Below are 19,021 nucleotides of genomic sequence, written 5' to 3'. Positions count from 1 at the left end.
CTAATGCTTAAGTTTTACATCATAAGCTCATCTTATGGGCTAGCACAAAGAAACAAAGGGCTTCTCTTGAGTGTTCAAAGTCCTTTGTACAACAGGCACTTTGCAGTCCTTCTGCCTTCCCACACCAGCACAGCAGTGCCTAACTGTAGCACAGGCCTGTGGTTGGGTTTTGTGTTAACAAACCTGCTGTCCTGTTTAGCCAAAACATACCTGAGAACTGAGTTGTGATGAACTTGTTGGTCAAAATAAGTGTTAGAAGTATCTGCTGCCATCTTAAAGATGAGATGGGGCATTTAAAAATGGCATTGGAACTGAAGTCTTGCCAGTGTGCACTGGGCTGTGACTTGACTCCACTGTACAAAGTAGGCACCAGATGTGTGAACAGCAAATGGGTGCCTTACTGCTGTGAGCTTGGGTTTGGTAACCCTGCCTTTGACTGGTGCAGCTACAGCAGTCTGGCTGGCTGTGGGGTTTGTTAAAGCATGGATTGCTCTGAGTTACTCCATAGCGATGGTGTTACTGAACTTTACTTTTGTCTGATGTCTCTCTGGTTTGGGAAAGTGCTGGAGAGACTCAATCCAATTAAAGCTAAATCTGTTGCCACTAAATTACAATGTAGACAAGTAGAACTGGAGGCACCACTTCATTACATTACCTTTATGTGGTGGTTGGGTGAAGCACTACACTTTTTCACTAGTGCTGGTATTTGGGAACATCTTCATGGGGCTAGTGAAGTGTTGACACTGAATTGGGTGTTTTACCTTCTGTGGAAGGGCATAGGAATAGTTCTGTACAGTGAATCTATTGAACCACTTTTCTGTTTTGTTTGCAATCCTGTTCCTGAAGCTTGAGTTTTGCAACCTGAAGTTCCCTTAGTTGAGGTCACCAAACACTGCCCTGAAGTGCTTTCCATTTACTGTCAGTAGGTTTCTCTATGGCCCAAGTGCTGTTGCCGGGTACCAGCGGGGTTACTGAGTTTGGGTTTATGTGGAGATGCTGGCTATGTTGAAGTATGCTGCTTACAGGAACTCACTTGGATTTCTGAGGGAGTCTGGAGTAGGTTTGGGTTTTTGCTTACCAGTATTAGATAGCACTGTAAGAGCTCTTTGTTGTGAGAACATGTGGAATGGTCTAACCCTCAAGGCTAGTTGGGCAGCTAACAGTATCAACTGTAAAAGCTTTCTTCATTGCACCATTTCTTCCTCTGGCAGTGCAACTTTCTATTGTGCTCTGTAGCAATCACCTGCTGCTCAGGTTTTAGTAACTTCCCAAATTACCACTTGTAGTGATGCACTTCTGAGTGTATTGTCAATGTACACCTCAGTGTGACCAGCCTGAGTAGGAAGTGTGGCTCAGGCCTACTGTACAGATAACAGCTGCTGCAGCTAACAGACCAAAGAGGAGCCCTGGATGCCAAGGGTTGCTTGCTACAATATTCTCCATGTAAAGGCTACAAGTAATAAAACGATGGTTGGTGTTACACACTTAAGTTCTCAATGCCTTGATTAGTTTTAGGATTGTTTCAAAAATAAAGAGCAGACTTGAGTGTCATCCTTTGTGCTTTTGTCATCTTCCTCAGCTGAGGGTATCCCATGCAAGGCAGCTGTGGTTCAGCTGCTTTCTCTGTGCTGGAATGACAAGTGTTTGCTATTAACAACCACAAAATGCAGGTATAGGCTTGCTGCTTTTTTTTTTTTTTTCCCTTTTTTTGGTCAATGCTGTGAGGTAAACCAGGGTGAATGCTGGAAGCAGCAACTCCCAGTCATACTGCAGCTATTTCTTTCAGTGCTGGAGTCATGCTGATTCTGGGGGTGTCACCTCTGCTTTTAAAACCTGGTTGTATTGTTAGCTTTGCTGTTCCTAAATGGTCACTAATAAGAACGGTTCCCTCAGTGCTAGGGAAGGCTGAGGTAAAACGGATGTTCCCTGTTGCTCAGTTTCCATTCACAGCAGGATACATTTGGAAATGTAAGCCAAGTTCCTAACTGTACTACTAAGGCGAGTACTAACTTCCCTCTGTAGCGTTTAGATCTGCAAAGGCTTCAGGGAGAAGTGCAGCCACCTCTTGTGTCAGAAGTCAACAACAGAATGGCCAGAGCTGATACTCAAAGTGTACCAGGAAAGGGGGGGCTAGTCCTGGCTCTGAAGGGATAACTGAAAACTTGCTGTTCCCGCTCTAGTCTAGATCTAGATCTACTGCTAGAGCATGTGCTGTCACACTAAGCACGGGCTGCAGTCTGAACATCCACATGGCATGTAAGAGTGGGAGAGGATCTTGACACACCTCAGCTGATTTCCAAGAGCAGCCTGAAGTCATAGAACTGTGACAGAGCAGAACCACATGCAGAAGGACTATAAACTTCTACCCCATCCCTGGTGGTGTTTAAGGCCAGTTTGGATAGGGCTTTGCATGACCTGGTCTAGTAAGGGTGTCCTTGCCCATGACAGTGGTTTGGAACTAGATGATCTTTAAGGTCTTTTCCAACCCAAACTAGTCTGTGATTCTCTTCCTGGGAAAACCAAACTACATAAACTCTCATAAAATAACAGCTTCACAGCTGGAACAGATGTGAAAGGAGAACTTCCAGTGATTACTTCTGGATCCCCCTACAATTGCAAGAAATAGGTAGGCATTAGGAAGCTTTTTTGTTCCCTTAATGGGTAATCTGTCAGAGGGTGTGTTTCTTTCCCAAGTTAAACCCGTGTGAGACCTGAGGATGAAGCCCGTGCCTTGCCTGGGTATCATCTTCTCAAGGGACAGCAATCCCCCATCTCCGCACGCTTTACTGCATACCATTCAAACACAGGGGGTCATGCCAGCTTTGAAAGATGCTGACTTTGTGTATCTTATGTTCATGGCACTGAAGTTTTATGGTGATCCTATTTTAGGACTGAAAGGTCCTACTCTGCACTTGTGATCTCGAGGTTTTGTATATGTGCAGATATCAAAATCAGCTGTGCACAGAAGATGCCTAACTGGAGTAAAAACATTATTTCAGTGTAATTTTACATTCTTGCCCCACAGAAAGGAATACAACCTAGTTGAAAGATCCTCCCCACCAGACCAAAGTAGATTTCCTGTCAGTAACTGTGGTGGTTTGACCCTGGCTGGAGGTCCCACGCCTGTCTGTCTCTCTCCACAGGATGCAGGTCCTGCCAGAAGCTTGCTCCAATGCAGGTCACAGTGTCTTCCATATGTCTTCACCTGCTCCACCATGGTCTTCACAGGCTGCAGGTGAACATCTCAGCACCTGGAGTGCCTCCTCCCCCCCTTCTTCACTGACTTCAGTGCCTGTAGAGTTTCTTACGTCTCACTCCCTTCTCTGGTGGCAAGAAACAGCTACTTGCATATTTTTCCTCTTAAATGTGATTCCCAGAGGCGCTATGACCATCGCTGATGGGCTCGGCCTTGGTCAGTGGTGGGTCCGGCCTTGAGCCCAGACAGTCTTTACTCTGTGGGGTTAGGGGAAACTTCTGGCTGCTTCTTGCACCAGAACCTTGCCATGCAAATCCACCACAGTAATACAGACAGAAAGCCAACGTAACTGCTGGCACAGCAGTCCACCAGCATTAGAAGTCCTCCAGTCTGAGCAGTGCTTACTTGGACACACCACCAGTTTAAAAAGGAGGGAAATGCCAGTGGGTGAGTGGGGTTCTGTTACAGGTGAAGAGCAAAGCTTATTAAGGCTGATGAGTACCCCCAAGAGCTTGGCTTTTCAATATGCTAAACTTCCAATAGCTGTTAATCAGCCTAAAAGTTTCAAATTCCATCAGACCCAATGTGAGTTTACATCTTTTATTCCCAGGGATACACTGCAATCAAGATGATACATCATAAGCATTTTGGCACATAACAACTGTAAAAAGAATGGTATTCACAGTATGTTTATTTTTAATGCTGCCTCTAACTCTGCTTAAAGGCAACCAAAAAAGTATTCACAGAGTACAGGTTTTCATATGTGCATTTCTGCAACTGAGACAGCTGAACAAATATCTCATCAGTTCTAGTTTATAGGACATTAAATTCCGGTCACTGCTGTGAAGTGTGAGCTTTGCTTGATGTTGCTTTTAGGCCCAACAGCTCCGTTCTCAGCTCTCCAGGCTTAGGAGGTATCTCAGGTATACTCTGTTAGAAACAGAGAGACGTCAGCCTTGTGGCAGAAGCAAAACTCAACTCACAAAACAGTCAACAGCATACCCTGTAAGGGGCGGCATTGTAGCTAAATCGTGACTATGCTGCCCTCTTTCTTCGAGCAAAGAGTAGCTCTTACATGCAAAACATCTGAAAAATCACCTATTGATTTGGCTTTTATTTCCAAGTAGCAAAATATGATTTGAAACAAAGGAGGAAAAGGAAGAATGGGCAGTTTGTTCAAAAGATAAAAGCTTCTCTTTGCCATTTAAGAAAGTTAAATTTCATCAAGATGTCCACTGTCGCTTTAAAGCTCCAGCTGAAGTTTCCATACCAGTTGAAATTCCTTTCTCTCAGGGACAGAATAAGTTTCACTGCTTCTACTCCTCCATTTTAGAAAGTAAGCACTGAAACTGGGGATGAAATTTAAAAAAGGAAAAGATACCAGATGGCATGATATTTTAGAAAGCACACCTCCTCAAAATTCATGCCAAAGACGTAGATCATATGATCATTCTGAATGAACATGCCCATTTGCCAGTAACAAAGGCTGCAGTACAGACTGAAAACATGTACACTCGTATGCATCTACCAATGATGAAAGCCTCCATCCTGGTTTTATCTAGAGTAGAGTTAATTTTATTACCAGCAGTTGGTGTAATGGTGTTTGGGAGTTAGGATGAGAGCAGTGGTTTTTAGTTGTTGCCAAGCAGTCAGGGACATTTTGGTTGTTCATATTGCCCTGCTAACAAGAAGGCAGGGGCACACAGGGAGTCAGGAGGGGACACAGCTGGGACAGGTGACCCAAACTGGCCAAAGAGGGTATTCCATACCAATTGCATCATGCTCAGCATAAAAGGGAGCTGGTGGGGGAAGGAGAGCATGGCTCCAGGACACACAGTTTTTGGGGATGGTCCAGCTTCAGGATGTCTCTGAGCTGTGTGGTCTGAGCTGTGCAGTTTGGTGAGAAACTGCATTGTGCATCACCAGTTTCATTTATTTCTGCTATAAGAGTCCTACTATCGTTATTTTTCTCTCTGCTGTCACAGTAAACTGACCCTATCCCAACCCATTTGGTTTCTTTTCCCTTCTCCCCCATGAGGAGCCAGCCGCTGCGTGGTGCTCAGCTCCCAGCTGGGACAGAACCACAACAGCCTCATCGCTTAAACACCGACATGACAGCTCGAGCACAGTGATTTCTTAACTTTTTCCCGAAGTAAATACAGCCGGGTGCCTCCGAAAAACCAGAAGCACACAAGAGCGGGATGAGGTAAGGCCCAGGGGTTGGGCGGCCCCCGAGAGACCCATCGGTATCCGCGGCAGGCGGCCTCGCTCGGAGCTGGGTTCTCTGCGGCTGTAGCTGGGGACAGTCTTGTCTCCCCGCCACCGTTCTCACGTGAACTTTCCGTCACCTTCCCTTCCGTTCCAGCGGAAGGGGGTATTTCGTGCCGCGCCCCCTCGCCGCTCCTTCCAAAAGCCCGCTTCCCGCTGCACAAATTCGCTCCCCCCGAACGAATCTCTTCCTCCTTGCGGCACCGCATCAGCGGCGCCCGCCCGGAGGCTGGCCTGGCTCCCTGACGCCGCCGCTCCTCCGGACGCCCGCCGCTTCCCTGCGGCCAGGCCGGCGGCCTTTCTACCGCGGCGCCGACAGGAGGCCGGCCGCTCCACCGACCCCCGCCGCGCAACCACCGCCCGGCACCCCGGAGCACTTACAAGGTCGGGCCTGTAGTACCTGTGCACCACCTCGGCGCCGGCGAACATGGCCAGCATGCTGGCCGCCAGCGCCTTCAGGTAGGTAGGCCAGGGCACGCCGGCGGGCATGGCTGGGCCCGGGACCGCCTCGCCTCCTCAGTGGAGCCCAGAGCCGGGTGAACCCAGCCAGGGCCGCTACTCCCGCGCCGTACAGTTTTTGGGGGTGAGGGACGAGCCGGCCACGCCCCCGGAACACGTCATGCGCCGGAGGTACGTCATCGCTTCCGGCATGGCTGCGGGGGAGACGGGGAGGGGAATCAGGGGGGAGGGTCGAGGCCCGCCCCTCACAGCGGCATCCCCCGCCGCAGATGACGAGGTGTAAATCGTGACGTAAGGCGCCGAAACCCTGCGACCGCGGGGGGCAAAGCGCGCGGCGGCAGCGGAGCCCCCGACCCCAACCCGCCCCGCCTGGTGCGGCCGCTCCCGGCGCCGGGCCGCCTCCAGCCGCCCGCCGCTGGCACCGCCCCCCCGCCAGCCCCGCCTTCTCCGGCCCGGCCGGCTGCGCGCTCCCATTGGCCGCCGCCGCTCACGTGACGGCGGGGCTGCCCGGCAGGTCGGTCGGGGCTCTGAGGAGCGGGGGGAGGGGGCGGCGGGGGGCTGCCGGTCCGGGCGGTGACAATAGCCCCGTCGGCGCCGGGACCCTTCGCGCCCGGGCATGGAGGCCGAGGAGTTGGGCAGGTACCGGTAGCGGCCCGGAGCCCCGCTCGGGCCTCGCGTTGGGGATCGCCGTTGTCCTCCTCCTCCTTCCTCCTCTGCTGGGGCCGGGGGAAGCCGGGGCCGGGCTGTGGCGCCCCCCTGCCCTTCCCTTCCCCGCCCCTCTTCCCCGAGGCCGCCCTAGGCACACAAAGGGGCGGGGGGGAGGCGCTCCCGGCTGGGGTGCGGGCGGCGGCCCAGCGAGATGGGCCCGGGGCTGCGGGGCGGCCCTGCGAGGCGCTGGGTGTGGGGCGCGATGCCGCGTTTGTGTGGCCCGGGTGGGCGGCGGGAGCCCTGCGTGGGCGGCCGTGCGTGGGGCTCCGCGGGCGCTGATGGTGGGTCAGAGGGGCTGAGGCGCGGTGGGTGTCTGCCGGCAGGGGTTGCGTGGGGGGCGGGTGCGCTTGGTAGGAGTGTGAGGGGGGTGGAAGTTGTTGTGTGCCGGTGGGCGGGGGGCTCGGCCTGCGGCGGGCGGGCGCTGCGTGGGAGCCGGGGCGGCGGGGTGCTGAGGCGGCCCTGTTGGGCACTGGGGGGTGCGGAGGTGGGGCGGGCAGCCCGGCTGAGAGGGGATCCGGGGTCCTGGGGCGGCAGCGGCCGCGCGTGCATACGGGGGGTACGAGGAGGGGGGTGCAGGGGTGGATTTGTAAACGAGTTACTGTTTGCTTTGGTCCGGTGAACGTATATTTTTCTCTTCTCCCGTGTTCTTTTATTTTTCAGTATGAACTGGGGGGGGGGGGGGAGGTTAAATCACTACTTTTTCCTTATGGAACTGAAAATATTTCCGTGTTCCATAATAACAAAATGCTGTTTTGTTATTATGCGTGTTCCATCGGTAACAAAATGCTGTTTCCAAACCCCAACAAGAAACATGAGCCACAAAAATGCGTGTGAAGGTTAGAGGCACAGGCAAAAGCTCTCTCTCATGTGATTAGAGGACTTTTCCACGATATGGTGCAAATGTTCTTCTGTCTAAAGGGAATTTTATTAAGGACTTTGGATATGCATAATATAAGAAGACATGTATTACAAAATGACTTCTTGTCAGGCACTGTGCTTGGGTTAGATGCTTTCTCATCTGTCTTGCTCTGTTCTGCTGTGTTTATGGCATGAACTGGATCCAACATGTCCCTAGTCCAAGGATCAGGTTTTATTCTGTTCAGTAGCTTCATGAGTATTTTCTATCAAATGGAACCCTTACAGCACAGGGACTGTGAGGTATTTACTGTGCTTTAAAAATCCTCCGTGACTTTGTTAGGCAACTTCCCCAGGAATCCAACTGACCTATGTGCAAGTTTATTGTGCTTGATTCAGAGCAGGTATTTGGTTCAAAGCCTAGAGGTCTGATCACAAGACTGTAGGCTGTTCTTGCATAAATCACATTTACAGTTGGATCCTTCAAATACCTCCTTGCATGATAGAAGACGGTATTTCTATAGATCTAGGGTTTTTGTGGGAGTTTTTATGAATAGCACTGACATGATAAAATCATTTCCAGAAAATTTTCTGTTTAGGAAATATTTTGTATGTATTTGTATGGCAGTGGAATCTATGGACAAAAAGGTGGCAGCGTAGGTAGATGGGAATGATGGTATGAAGCAGCAGTTTGTGTTGGGGTGTGAGGGCTGAATGTGACTAATAAATCTGTGGAGCAGGAGAGCTGTATATGGAAAAAAAAACCCCACATTTTAGGTCATGGAAGGAGACTGAATCTCCCTGTTTGAATGCTTTGTAAAGAATAAGTGCAATATTTGGACAACAAATAGGACAACATCTGCCAGGCTGGTTTAGAGCCGCCTAATAATCTGCGTAGTAGTTAATGCTGTGTGTATTTGCTATGTTTTGTAACCTAGAATGATTAATCCATTCTGTATCGTATCAGATGAAGTAACTGATGCAACATTAAGAAAATCTAAAAGTTGAGAAACTTAAAGTTCCAAGAGTTTTAACTCAGTTGTGTTGTAAATCGTTAGTATGTTTTGCAGACAGTTTGCCTGGGTAATGTGTGCTACAGTGGTTTGGCCATTTTTTCCAGAAAAAAAAAATAGGAAAAGCTCTATGTTTTACTTACAGATGTTGTGGTTCTGCCACATTGTAGTAATCACTAACTGTATTGTCAAGGTTTGGTCTAACATCCCCTGATACCAGCTAAGCACTTGGACTGCTTAGTGGCTTTGGATAATTTACTGCGTTGTTAATAGAGAATGAGTATGTGCCAGCCTTGGTAACGGTTGATCTTTACAGTCTATTTGCTACATCACTAGGTTTCTAAACCGCTGATGAGTTATGTCTCTCTGTTTCTCCCTAAGGTACTACGCGTATCTTCAGCAAGCTCAGGCTTTCTACACGTTTCCGTTCCATCAGATGATGACTGCAGCGCCTAACGTGGACATCATGAGCGAGCAGCCGACTCTAGAGGGCATTCCAGAGCCAAACATCGCTCAGGAGCCTCCGAAAGGTAGTTTGACCAGGCTGTTGGAAGTGATGTAAAACGTTAATAATCGATCAGGGGAAAAAAAGTTACTTCTCTTAAACTGCTTCTTTGGACCTATTGGATTTCTTCGTGTTCTTTGAGGAAATATTAATAATAGTGTTTGTTACCAGACAATTACAAAGATAAGGAGTGAAACCGTGGGATAGTATTCAGTCTCACCTCTCTTACCTTGTTCAGGTTTTTGTTGCAATAGATAAAAGTAATTTTTAGCTCATTTAATAGGTCTTAATATTATTTAGAAAGGTTTTCTTTCTTCAGTCTGAGTTAAATATTTTCTACATTTTTGCAAGAGAAGTTCAGTAGAATACTGTTTATTTGAAATATTTTTGTTTAAGTGGTGTTTTTGTGTGTTGTAGTAATTGCAAATAGTGAATTGCTTATATACGGCAAGGTTTGTTTGGTTTCAGCAAGGATTATTTAAGCAAATATTTCACTTATTTAAGCACAAACAGTGCTTAAAAGTTTCTTGTATGTGACACAGGTTTCAAAGTTTATGCACTTGTACATTGCCTTTCTTTTCCCCCACTTGTATTTTGTACATTTAGGCTTTATCCTGACCATGCCAAGGAAAGATACCTTGTTCTGTTACTCTTACACTTGCTCTTTACCACACAGAAAAGGCGGATATCTCTGCCACGCTTAAATTCTGACTCTACAGCAAATATTCACACTCTTGAGTTTTGTTTTGCTTTTAATTTAGAGATACAGGTCAGAGCTCTTGGTACCGAGGTTGTCTGTCAGCCAGTCCATGCAGTGGCACTGCTTGTTTAAATGCAGACTTTCATAAGCTTCAGTTTTTCTTTCACAGTAGTAATGCCTGGGAAAGTTAAACCATAGGAGGAAGACCTCAGTTTTGAAACAGTTGCAGCTGCGCTGTTCATTCACAGTGCTGTTCGCTGCAGTTATGGTGCATCTCAAGTGCTGTACAGTTAGACTTCTTTTGCAGCTGTAGTATTGTATGAGATGATGTCACCATGACCACAGTGTTTGACTGCACTTTCAAGTATTTTTAGACAACTGTAATCTTCTGTTTCAAGGCTGTTCCCTAGTAGTTTTGCAGGAACTCAGAGTAGAAAAAAGCTTTCAAAAGCAGGGCTTGATTCATGAAATGTGTGTGAAATCTGGAGGAAATTATATGAAGGGCAAAGATTTTGAGTCCAGCTCCTGCTGTGATGAAAAAAGTAACATTTTTAGGATTACTTCCTGAAAGGCTGCTGTGGCATCATTCATCTCTCATGATGGTGCCTCGTTGGTAGGTACCTGATCAGCATGAAAGTCAGGAGAACATTATCGTGCTTCATTTGAAACATCCAACTCTGACCACTCAGATTCCATCTGTGGCATTTTGCCACCACGTGAAAAGCCTCATAGTTTTTCAAGGAGTAGGACAGAAAAGACACGATGTGCCACACCAAGTCTGCACCCTTCTTGTCTCCCCATCATTGAAACTAGGCTACATATTTGAGTTCTGTTATGTACAGCTTTCCTAAGCGGTTGCTCTGTTGAGATGGTGGGAGTTTCATATGGCTTTTGTCCTTGTAAGAAAGCTGAATGAAAACAAAAGCAGCCCCCAAAAGTTTGCAGACTTAGGGCAGTGCCCTAGTAGCCACTATATTTGTTTCTTATGTGAGAGTTTAATCTAGGATTTTTGAAAATAACATGAAGTTTCAATTTTAAAGTAATAGATTACTTTGGCTCTTTGCTGATTGCTGCCAAATATGTTTTCATACTTTTCAAGTTGTGTTCTGCAACTCAACATTATTATTGAACAAGGACAGACAACAACCTCTGGGTGGTCATGTCACGACCAGTACCTGTGCTGATCGAATCTCTAAGCTTTAGGAGCCAGAAGATGTGGAAGTTTCAGATAAGGGAACAGTTATTACTCTGTGTTTGCATTTTAAAATAAAAATTAGTGTTTGGTGTCACTCATCCAAATTGAGATCCTAAAGCTCTCATACATTAACTTGCTGTATGATGGACCTGGAGAGTATGTGTTTTGAAAACAACAAATTATAAGTAGTTTATGTAGCCTTCAATCTATGGGTTTGTGTTCCTAACGAGCTTATACCTTGGGCTGTAGGTGATGCTGGAGACCTGTTGCTTTTGACAAGCTGTTCAGTTTCCTCAATATGTTAGGTAATCTATAACAATTAACTTTCATATACAGAAGTGAAGATACTAGACTAGAATTTACTGTCACATTCCTGAGAACCCAAACTTTGATATTCTGGCACAACCTCAAAAAGAAATTACACTGTTTTCAAAGGATTGTTGCATACGTCATCTAATCGACGTAACTTGGTGGAGTTATTCTTGGTTGTATGCTAAGTCAGCATAGAGTACTCAGTAGTCTATGTGTCTGTGGTGCAGACACCCAAGCTAGCTCTGTGTTAAGCCTGGAAAACTGAGACTCATCTGATATTTTTACCTTCAAAATTAATTAATTAACAATTTTCTGTTTGGGGTTTTTTATCCATACATTTAGCCCAGTCTTTTTGATTGTCCACACTGCAACACTAGAAATGTACACAAGGATTTTTGCTCTGTATTTCAGAAGTTAAAAAAGGAGGAAGGAAAAGAAAAGCCAAAGCAACTGAGCCAAAGCAACCCAAAAAGCCTGCTGCTAAGAAAGAAAAATCAGCCAAGTCAAAAGGCAAACAAGAAAAGATCACAGATACTTTTAAAGTCAAGCGAAAAGTGGACCGTTTTAATGGTGTATCTGAAGCGGAGCTTCTGACCAAGACTTTACCTGATATTTTGACCTTTGATCTGGACATTGTTATAGTAAGTACCTCACAGTTACAAGATCAGGTAGAGAAGTGGATACTCTGTACTCACTGGTTATGATACACCTTCTTTCTGGTTACTTATCTCTATTGCGTATGTGTCAAGATCTTGCAAGATAAAGCGTATAAACTGTTTCCTGTGTGCAGAGCTGCTTTGCATTTTGTGTTAAAAAATTATAGTTGTAACTTCTGAGAAGTCTAAGGCTTACATATAATAATACATAGTCAGGAGAGAGCGTTACCTCACACTATTTACTGCAAGTGCTACGCCAGTGGCTGTAGAACAGTGAGCTCTGCTTTTGACATTGCACTTCTAAATGGGACACTGATGTAACATTGTCTTTTTTAAAAAAAATAATGATGGAAGTTTTGTTTATTGACACTAACTTTAAGAGAATTGAGTAAGTATCCTTACTGTAACATGATTAAATTCCTGGCAGACCGTGTACTCATTGTTATAATGGTCTGGTATCTTTGTAGATTGGCATAAACCCTGGCTTGATGGCAGCTTACAAAGGACATCATTACCCTGGACCTGGAAACCATTTTTGTATGTTTTTGTTTTCCTTTCTTCATATAGAATTTGCAAAACTTTATTAGAACTTGCAGCATTTCAAACAAACTGCTGTGATTTGGGGTATTCATGTTGTGGGGTGGTTGGTTGGGTTTTTTTGGATGCAGGGAGAGATTTTGCTTCTAGCCATTTGACTTCTGTCAAATGCTGAACACAAAAGAGGAATAATCAGTGACTTTCTATGTGGGTGTAGAATTTGCATGTAAACACCGTTTATCAGATTGTATTACCAAATAACATCTTGGTGTGTTAATATGCAACCTAAGGAATAAAAAATTAATCTCTAGTACTTGAGCTACCAAGGGTAAGTCAGTACACATAAACTAAAACTACACTTTTTTTTTTTTTAGAAAAATGCATTTCAGCAAGCCATCTTCTGTTTGCAATTATTCATCTCTTCTAAACAAGATTTCTAACTGATGAAAAAGCAAACCATTGCCCTTTCCCAGCAGGCATACATGTGCAGCATACCTGATTCTCCAGGCAGCTATTTTTGTCCTAAGTTTTTTCCATTTTAAGTAACATTTTCTGCAGCATAGTCTCATAAAGAAAGATTGTACCCGAGCTCTGTTGAAATGCTCTGTTTTGTGTACTGGGAGCCACCCCAGCTGTGGCAGTAGGGAGCTCCACGTGGGCTCCTTCACAGCCCTGTGATACACTCCTGCCAAAATGCTTCTGGTGCCTGGAGACTCAGAAGTCAGGCTTGGGTATTTCTCCAGCTCCTCAGTCACCAAGAAACAGACCAGATAGGCATGCTCGGACAAATTTGGGTATTTGTAAGCTTCCCAGATCATTAGGAACTCGTTGCTTACTCTGTCCTTAAGAGATTGGCAGTGCAAATTACCCAAGCTATACTTCTCTGCCTAAATGTGAATGTAAGATACCAAGGGGTTCTGTCAGTGAGGCCCAGTGAGGCCGGCCCAGTGTGGAAGTGATGATAAGGTTGTAAAAGAAAACTAACACTTGTATTTGCTGTATTCATTCCTACAAAAATCCATGTTGATCAGTTTCCCTGCTGGAGTGAATCACAAAATCTAAAGTTCTTTCTGAATTTTTAGAGTACGTCTGGTTTCCATACACAGGGTCATGGTGAGGAGTTGCCGTTGTTTGCCAGGGATTTTCTCTCCTCTTGCAGTAGATAAAGTAATTTTGGCTATTTTAAACTTTCCTAGATAGGGCAGTAGCCTTCCCGAAGCAGACTATCGCCTCCAGTAGTCAAGGGGCTGGGGGGCCGGGGGGGGTCCAGTTTTGTTTTCTTTTCCTTAGAAGAAAGGCAAATGCATTTCTTCCTACTTCACAGGGAAGTGTCTGTTCATGTCTGGTCTAAGTAATGAACAGCTGAACCACATGGATGACCACACTTTGCCACATAAATATGGGATTGGATTTACCAACATGGTTGAAAGGACAACACCAGGAAGCAAAGACCTCTCCAGGTAGGGTAACAGGGGGGAGAGATATTGTGCTTGTTCATGAATTAATAGTTGTGATTATGGTTTTGACTATTTTCTTTTCTAGCAAAGAGTTTCGGGAAGGAGGGAGAATTCTGATGCAGAAGCTACAAAAGTACAAACCTCGTATAGCAGCTTTCAATGGAAAATGTGAGAACCTTGATTTTTAAATGATTTTTTTGTCAGTAGCTTTTTTTTTCCTTGGTCCACTAATCATCTTTACTTTTCATTTTAGGTATTTATGAAATTTTTAGTAAAGAAGTTTTTGGAATAAAAGTGAAGAACTTGGAATTTGGACTGCAGCCACACAAGGTGCCAGATACAGAAACAGTAAGTATTGATGCTGAGAAACAAAACCAGGGCGCTCTGTTCTGGTTATTTCAAAAGCAGCGAAGTCTCAGGACTTGCACACACTTACGGTAACGTTCAAGTCTGCTCAGCATACAAGGAATGTGAAAGGCTTTTAATTAAATAGAGAAAAGGGATAGTGCAGTTTTTAGACATGTCCTTAATGCAGCTGCTTCTTTTATTTGGGAAGTTGTGTATTATGGTTAGTAGGTTAATGCATTTTCTGAGGACTATGTAAAATATGAACAAAACATAAACCTTTTGCGATAGCCATCATCTGCTTTCACTGGATTCTCTGTGTCCAGTTCCCTGTATGCTTGTATTACCAGGTCTTGGTGTCAAACCACAACCATGGTGCTAGTGGTGCCGCAGTGCAGGAGAAAGAATAGCAAGTCCATTGTTGTGGTGTTCTACACTACAGCTGTGGCATCGCTGGGTCTGGGCATGCCCAAACCAGGCTAGGTCATCTTAGGCTGATTGGCAGCTTGAAATTAAATTGGACACTTCAGATAAAAGAAACTGTTTGATGAAGAGTGCGTTAGTCATAGACATCTAGTGCTGGAAGATACCTCAAGAGGTGGCTATGTATCATCACAAATGGCTTTAACCTGTTCCTGTAAACAGGTTAAGGCAAAGGCAATTACACTGCCTGCCAAGGTAGCTTGCTCCAAAGTGTTGTTACCTTGTTAGCTTAAAAGTTTGGGGTTTTATTTCTCTTCCAAATTACTAGTGCTGTGAGTTTCAACTGTCCTTGAAAGGTCAAGTGTTGCCATCAGAGCCTGAAGAGCCATTGGTGCTGAAGTGCTTGCTTCTTAAGTAGCTCTTAAACACTTCTGCAGTAGATCTATTTGTAAAAAAAAAAAGAAAAATAATCCTATTGACAAGTACTTGGTCATAAATACTGCACAGTAATGAGAGTGTTGGGTACAGTTCCTTTTGCTTCTTTTGGTTTTTTCTTTTTTTTTTTTTTTCCCCAAACTAACTTTATGTCTCTGGTTAGTGCTGTTGGGAGAGATAGAGACGCTTTAAGTTGGCTTCAACCACAGTAACCCCAGAGTTTCACACCCTGGGAAGCGTGATGCAGATGCACTTGGCCCAGAAGCCAGGCTGATTAGCCTGAGGTGGTTCCCTCCCTGATTTGGGAGTTCATGTGCTGTTGCGTACTCCTCTGGTGACTTTCTGGCTCAGAGCTCTGCTTGCTCAGGGAGCTGTGGAGTGTGTTCTGCTCTCTGGCACATGCTTACAGAGTGTACTTATTGCAACACATGCTGGTACTGCTCCTGCAGCATGTAAATAGCTGCCGAAAATGTCCTCGCTTCAGCAGCTGATAATCAGCCCCTCTTGTTAGGACAAGACACCTAGCTGGCTGAGGAGAAGGAAAGACTCATTTTTTCCACTCCCACAACCATTTATGGCATTAGTTGAAGTTTGTGCAAAGGGTTAAAAGAGTGAGTTTAACTGTTAACATCATTCTTGATGCACAAAGTGTTAACTCATAGTTCAGTAATGCTCTGTTTCTTGCTCTGTTTCAAGCTCTGCTATGTTATGCCATCATCCAGTGCAAGATGTGCCCAGTTTCCTCGTGCACAAGATAAAGTTCATTATTACATAAAGCTGAAAGACTTAAGGGATCAACTGAAAGGCATCGCACCCAACACAGACGTGCAGGAGGTGCAGTACACGTTTGACTTGCAGCTTGCACAAGGTATGGTGGTTATTTTGTTAGTCTTCTGTTAAAACATAGTGTGAGGCACAACACAACTAGCAGTTCCCCAAGCAAACAGAAATAAAGAATTTGAGAGATGAGCTCTCTCCTCTGTGTCATGTGGAACAGAATTACACATTCCACTCTCCTTTTAGTACAGCCTTAATTACCTAAGGAGCAGGCATTATCCTGTAACATGTGGCTGTGTTTTCAGGTGTTCTTTGATAAAAATGCTCTTTGATCCTTCTGAATATTAATACTTGAGGTCTTCTCTTTTGGCAGAGGATGCTAAGAAGATGGCTGTCAAAGAGGAAAAATATGATCCAGGTTATGAAGCGGCATATGGTGGAGCTTACTGTGATCGTGCACCCTATGAAAGTGACCACTGCAGCTTCTCTTCAAATGGAACTGGTAAAGAATGGTGCTTGGGGCACTTAGTCTGCAAACCAGTACTTATGAACACTTTATTTTCTACCCTTTCGGCAACTTGCACAATTCATACAGGTTTTTTGAGTTACAGCAGCAGTTAAACTCTTACATAACTGAGGGAACGTGTCATTTCTGTGAGAGGGAACTAAAGAGGAGACATTCACTTTATTTAAAATCAGCTGTCTGTAACTCAGATGGTTTTCCCAAATGCTGACTGGCTCAGGAGGTCTGACAGACACGCACAGAGCCACTGACTTCCACAGCAAACCTCCTGAACTACCCTGACCCCGTAAACGCATTGTGCTTTTCAGAGCTGGGGGAAGGCTTGTGCTTGTTTTCCTTTCAAAGGAAAGCACAGACAGTGGTGGGACAGATGAGAGAACAGCGCTGTTGGTGCTAGTGGGTGAGATGGAGGAGCAGTGTCCCATGTGACTCGTAATCAAGCTGTAATTATGAAGCTGGGAATTTTCTTTCACAAAATACCACCAACTGTAATTAAAAAAAAAAAAAACAGTGGCAAAAGCAGTAACTTTGGAGTAACTGCCTTTGGGCCTCATGACACTCATGTCATTGATTGACATTTGCATTCTGTACACCCTGCTTTCAGAAGAATTTGGCAATAAGGAACACTGAGGTGAGGTATTCTTTTAAACATTTGGACTCTTCATTTTCATATATATATATATGTATGTATGCAATCACCCCTCAAAGAAAATTTGAAGAAATTATAATTTGAGGAAATGATCTGGATCTACAGCAGTAAGTGCTCAGAAGAAACATGTCTGAACCCCAGCCTCGGTAGCTGGTTGAAAAATAGAGGCAAGGTGGAAGCCACAAATACCTTGACTTGTTTAGGGGTTATTTGGGGTTTTTGGGGTTTGTTTTGTGATTTTTAGGGTTGTTTGAGGTTTTGGTTTTTATTTTTTCCTAGTGGCACCATCTGTATTTTACTGGTTTAGTTTGAGTGGGTGGTATCAGCTACACTTTAAAACCTCTGTTTAATTTGTTTGTTTGTTTGTTTTAGCAGCAAGCAACCCGCAGTACTGTGAGGGGCCATCCTTCGGGGAAGTCCCTAATGGACAGTGGATGACACAGTCCTTTGCAGACCAGATCCCCGAGTTCGGTGCCGGTGGGGCACGGGAAGAAGAGGGAAGCAGTGCGTGAGGGCTGTGTCTTCTCAGCTATGCATACCTGCTGCAGTTTTAATGCAGTGAGCAAGATTCGTACCTCGGTTCTCCAACTGAAGCATTTTAATGGTATTTTATCCCCCCTAGTTATTTTATTTTAGTCAAAAGTAAGTGTGTGGTAGGCTCAAATCAATGAACTAGATAATTTTAAGGAACTGTCCAAACCTTTTAAAAAAAAAAAAGAAGTTAGCCCTTTTTTTGTATATGAGTTTTATATTTAATGTATACCATTTCCTGCAGGTTCTGACAAATCGCTTTCTCACTTGTGAAGATTTCTTTGGGGTGCTAATTTTATTCCATAAACAGTCATGGAGTAGTAGCAGCAGCAGGATACTTTTTACTGATGCCTCAGGATTTGGATATCTCATCATCCTTTTATATCCAGAGGGGAAAAGGGGAGGTATACTCTTACTGTGGTGTTTTTAATCCCGCACAGCAAAGCAAACTGTGCTTTTTAAGCCTGCCTTTTACCTTCTTAAAAAGTGCAGAAAGTTGTGTTCTGCAGCTGTGAGTGCCGAGTATTTCCTGGGTGGGAAGAGATCCCTCTGCCTGGTTAGTGCTTGGACTGTGTTCCAGCTCACGGGAGTGGAGACATCATCTTGGGTCACAGCACTGGGGAGCAAACTGCACGTCACACAGGACAGGGCCTAAGTATGCTGGCTGAGCTGTCCTATGTGTCCCTACTGCTCCATTTCCTCCTTAAATTCCAATGTCAGGAACTGGAATTCCTTTAAAGAAAACACAGCCAAACCCCCAATGTTGGTTACTGAATTCTGTGGCATTTAAACTCTGGATCATGTCTGTGTGATCTCTTCACCTGACCTCTAGCAGGAGACAGTCCCTTTGAGCAGCTGACATCGCAGGGAAACAAAAGACCTCATTCCCTTTAAAAATCACGTCCAGCTATGCTGTTGACAGCAGGTATAACTAGCACCAGGTGAAAGAGGTTTGTGGTTTAGCAGTCTGTAACCTTCAATTCCTTTCAGTCTTACAAGACCTTAGAGGGCATTCTCCTCCTGAAAGTAAAAAATACTAAGTTAAGGATGTAAGAAGTCAGCTGTAGAAACTACAGCTCTCTTCTGAGGAACTTGCCTAAATGATAGGCCAATATTAGTGACTGAGAAAGAAGTAAGTGAGAGTCTATGCTTGTGCCTAACCATCATCATCTTTCTCTCTTTTATCCTGTGAGGAAGAGATGAAGTAAAAACAGTAAGCTGATCAAAACATTAAAGTTTTGGTGATCTTATGACAGTAGGTGCTTCACATACTTGAAAAATAGATACACACGGTATCTCCGCAGCTCACACTGGTCAGAGGTTCCTGCACTGGTGTGTTTTTATCCTTTCCTCACAGCCAGGTACAGTTGTCATGCATCAAGTGTAAATAGTGTAGACTCTAATCCTGCTGCAACAGCTCTTGCTGAGATCACACACTGTCAACCTGTTGTGAGGCAGGCACAATGTTTACAGTTTC

General features: G+C 45.0%; 2 protein-coding genes across 2 annotated transcripts; one reads left to right on the top strand and one right to left on the bottom strand.

Moving 5' to 3' along the window:
* Window positions 1-3,780: 3,780 nt before the first annotated feature.
* UQCC6 (ubiquinol-cytochrome c reductase complex assembly factor 6) lies at window positions 3,781-6,066 on the bottom strand. The gene is made up of 2 exons (XM_084262040.1): window positions 5,846-6,066; window positions 3,781-4,126 (listed from the first exon to the last, which is right to left on the bottom strand). The coding sequence occupies exons 1-2, from the start codon at window positions 5,951-5,953 to the stop codon at window positions 4,031-4,033; spliced, it is 204 nt and encodes a 67-aa protein (XP_084118166.1). The 5' UTR covers window positions 5,954-6,066; the 3' UTR covers window positions 3,781-4,030.
* Window positions 6,067-8,903: 2,837 nt separating this feature from the next.
* On the top strand, window positions 8,904-17,525 carry TDG (thymine DNA glycosylase; the record flags this gene model as incomplete). Its single annotated transcript, XM_084269460.1, has 9 exons — window positions 8,904-9,029; window positions 11,623-11,852; window positions 12,335-12,404; window positions 13,729-13,864; window positions 13,947-14,029; window positions 14,115-14,209; window positions 15,761-15,932; window positions 16,215-16,343; window positions 17,386-17,525. Exons 1-9 carry the CDS (start codon window positions 8,936-8,938, stop codon window positions 17,523-17,525), a joined length of 1,149 nt encoding a protein of 382 aa, XP_084125586.1. The 5' UTR covers window positions 8,904-8,935.
* Between the last annotated feature and the right edge of the window lie 1,496 nt (window positions 17,526-19,021).

The sequence above is a fragment of the Gallinula chloropus genome (assembly GCF_964237585.1).
Source record: "Gallinula chloropus genome assembly, chromosome: 1".
In the NCBI taxonomy this organism is placed as follows: domain Eukaryota; kingdom Metazoa; phylum Chordata; class Aves; order Gruiformes; family Rallidae; genus Gallinula; species Gallinula chloropus.
Note: the sequence above shows the minus strand (reverse complement) of the source record. Positions and strands in the feature narration are given on the sequence as shown.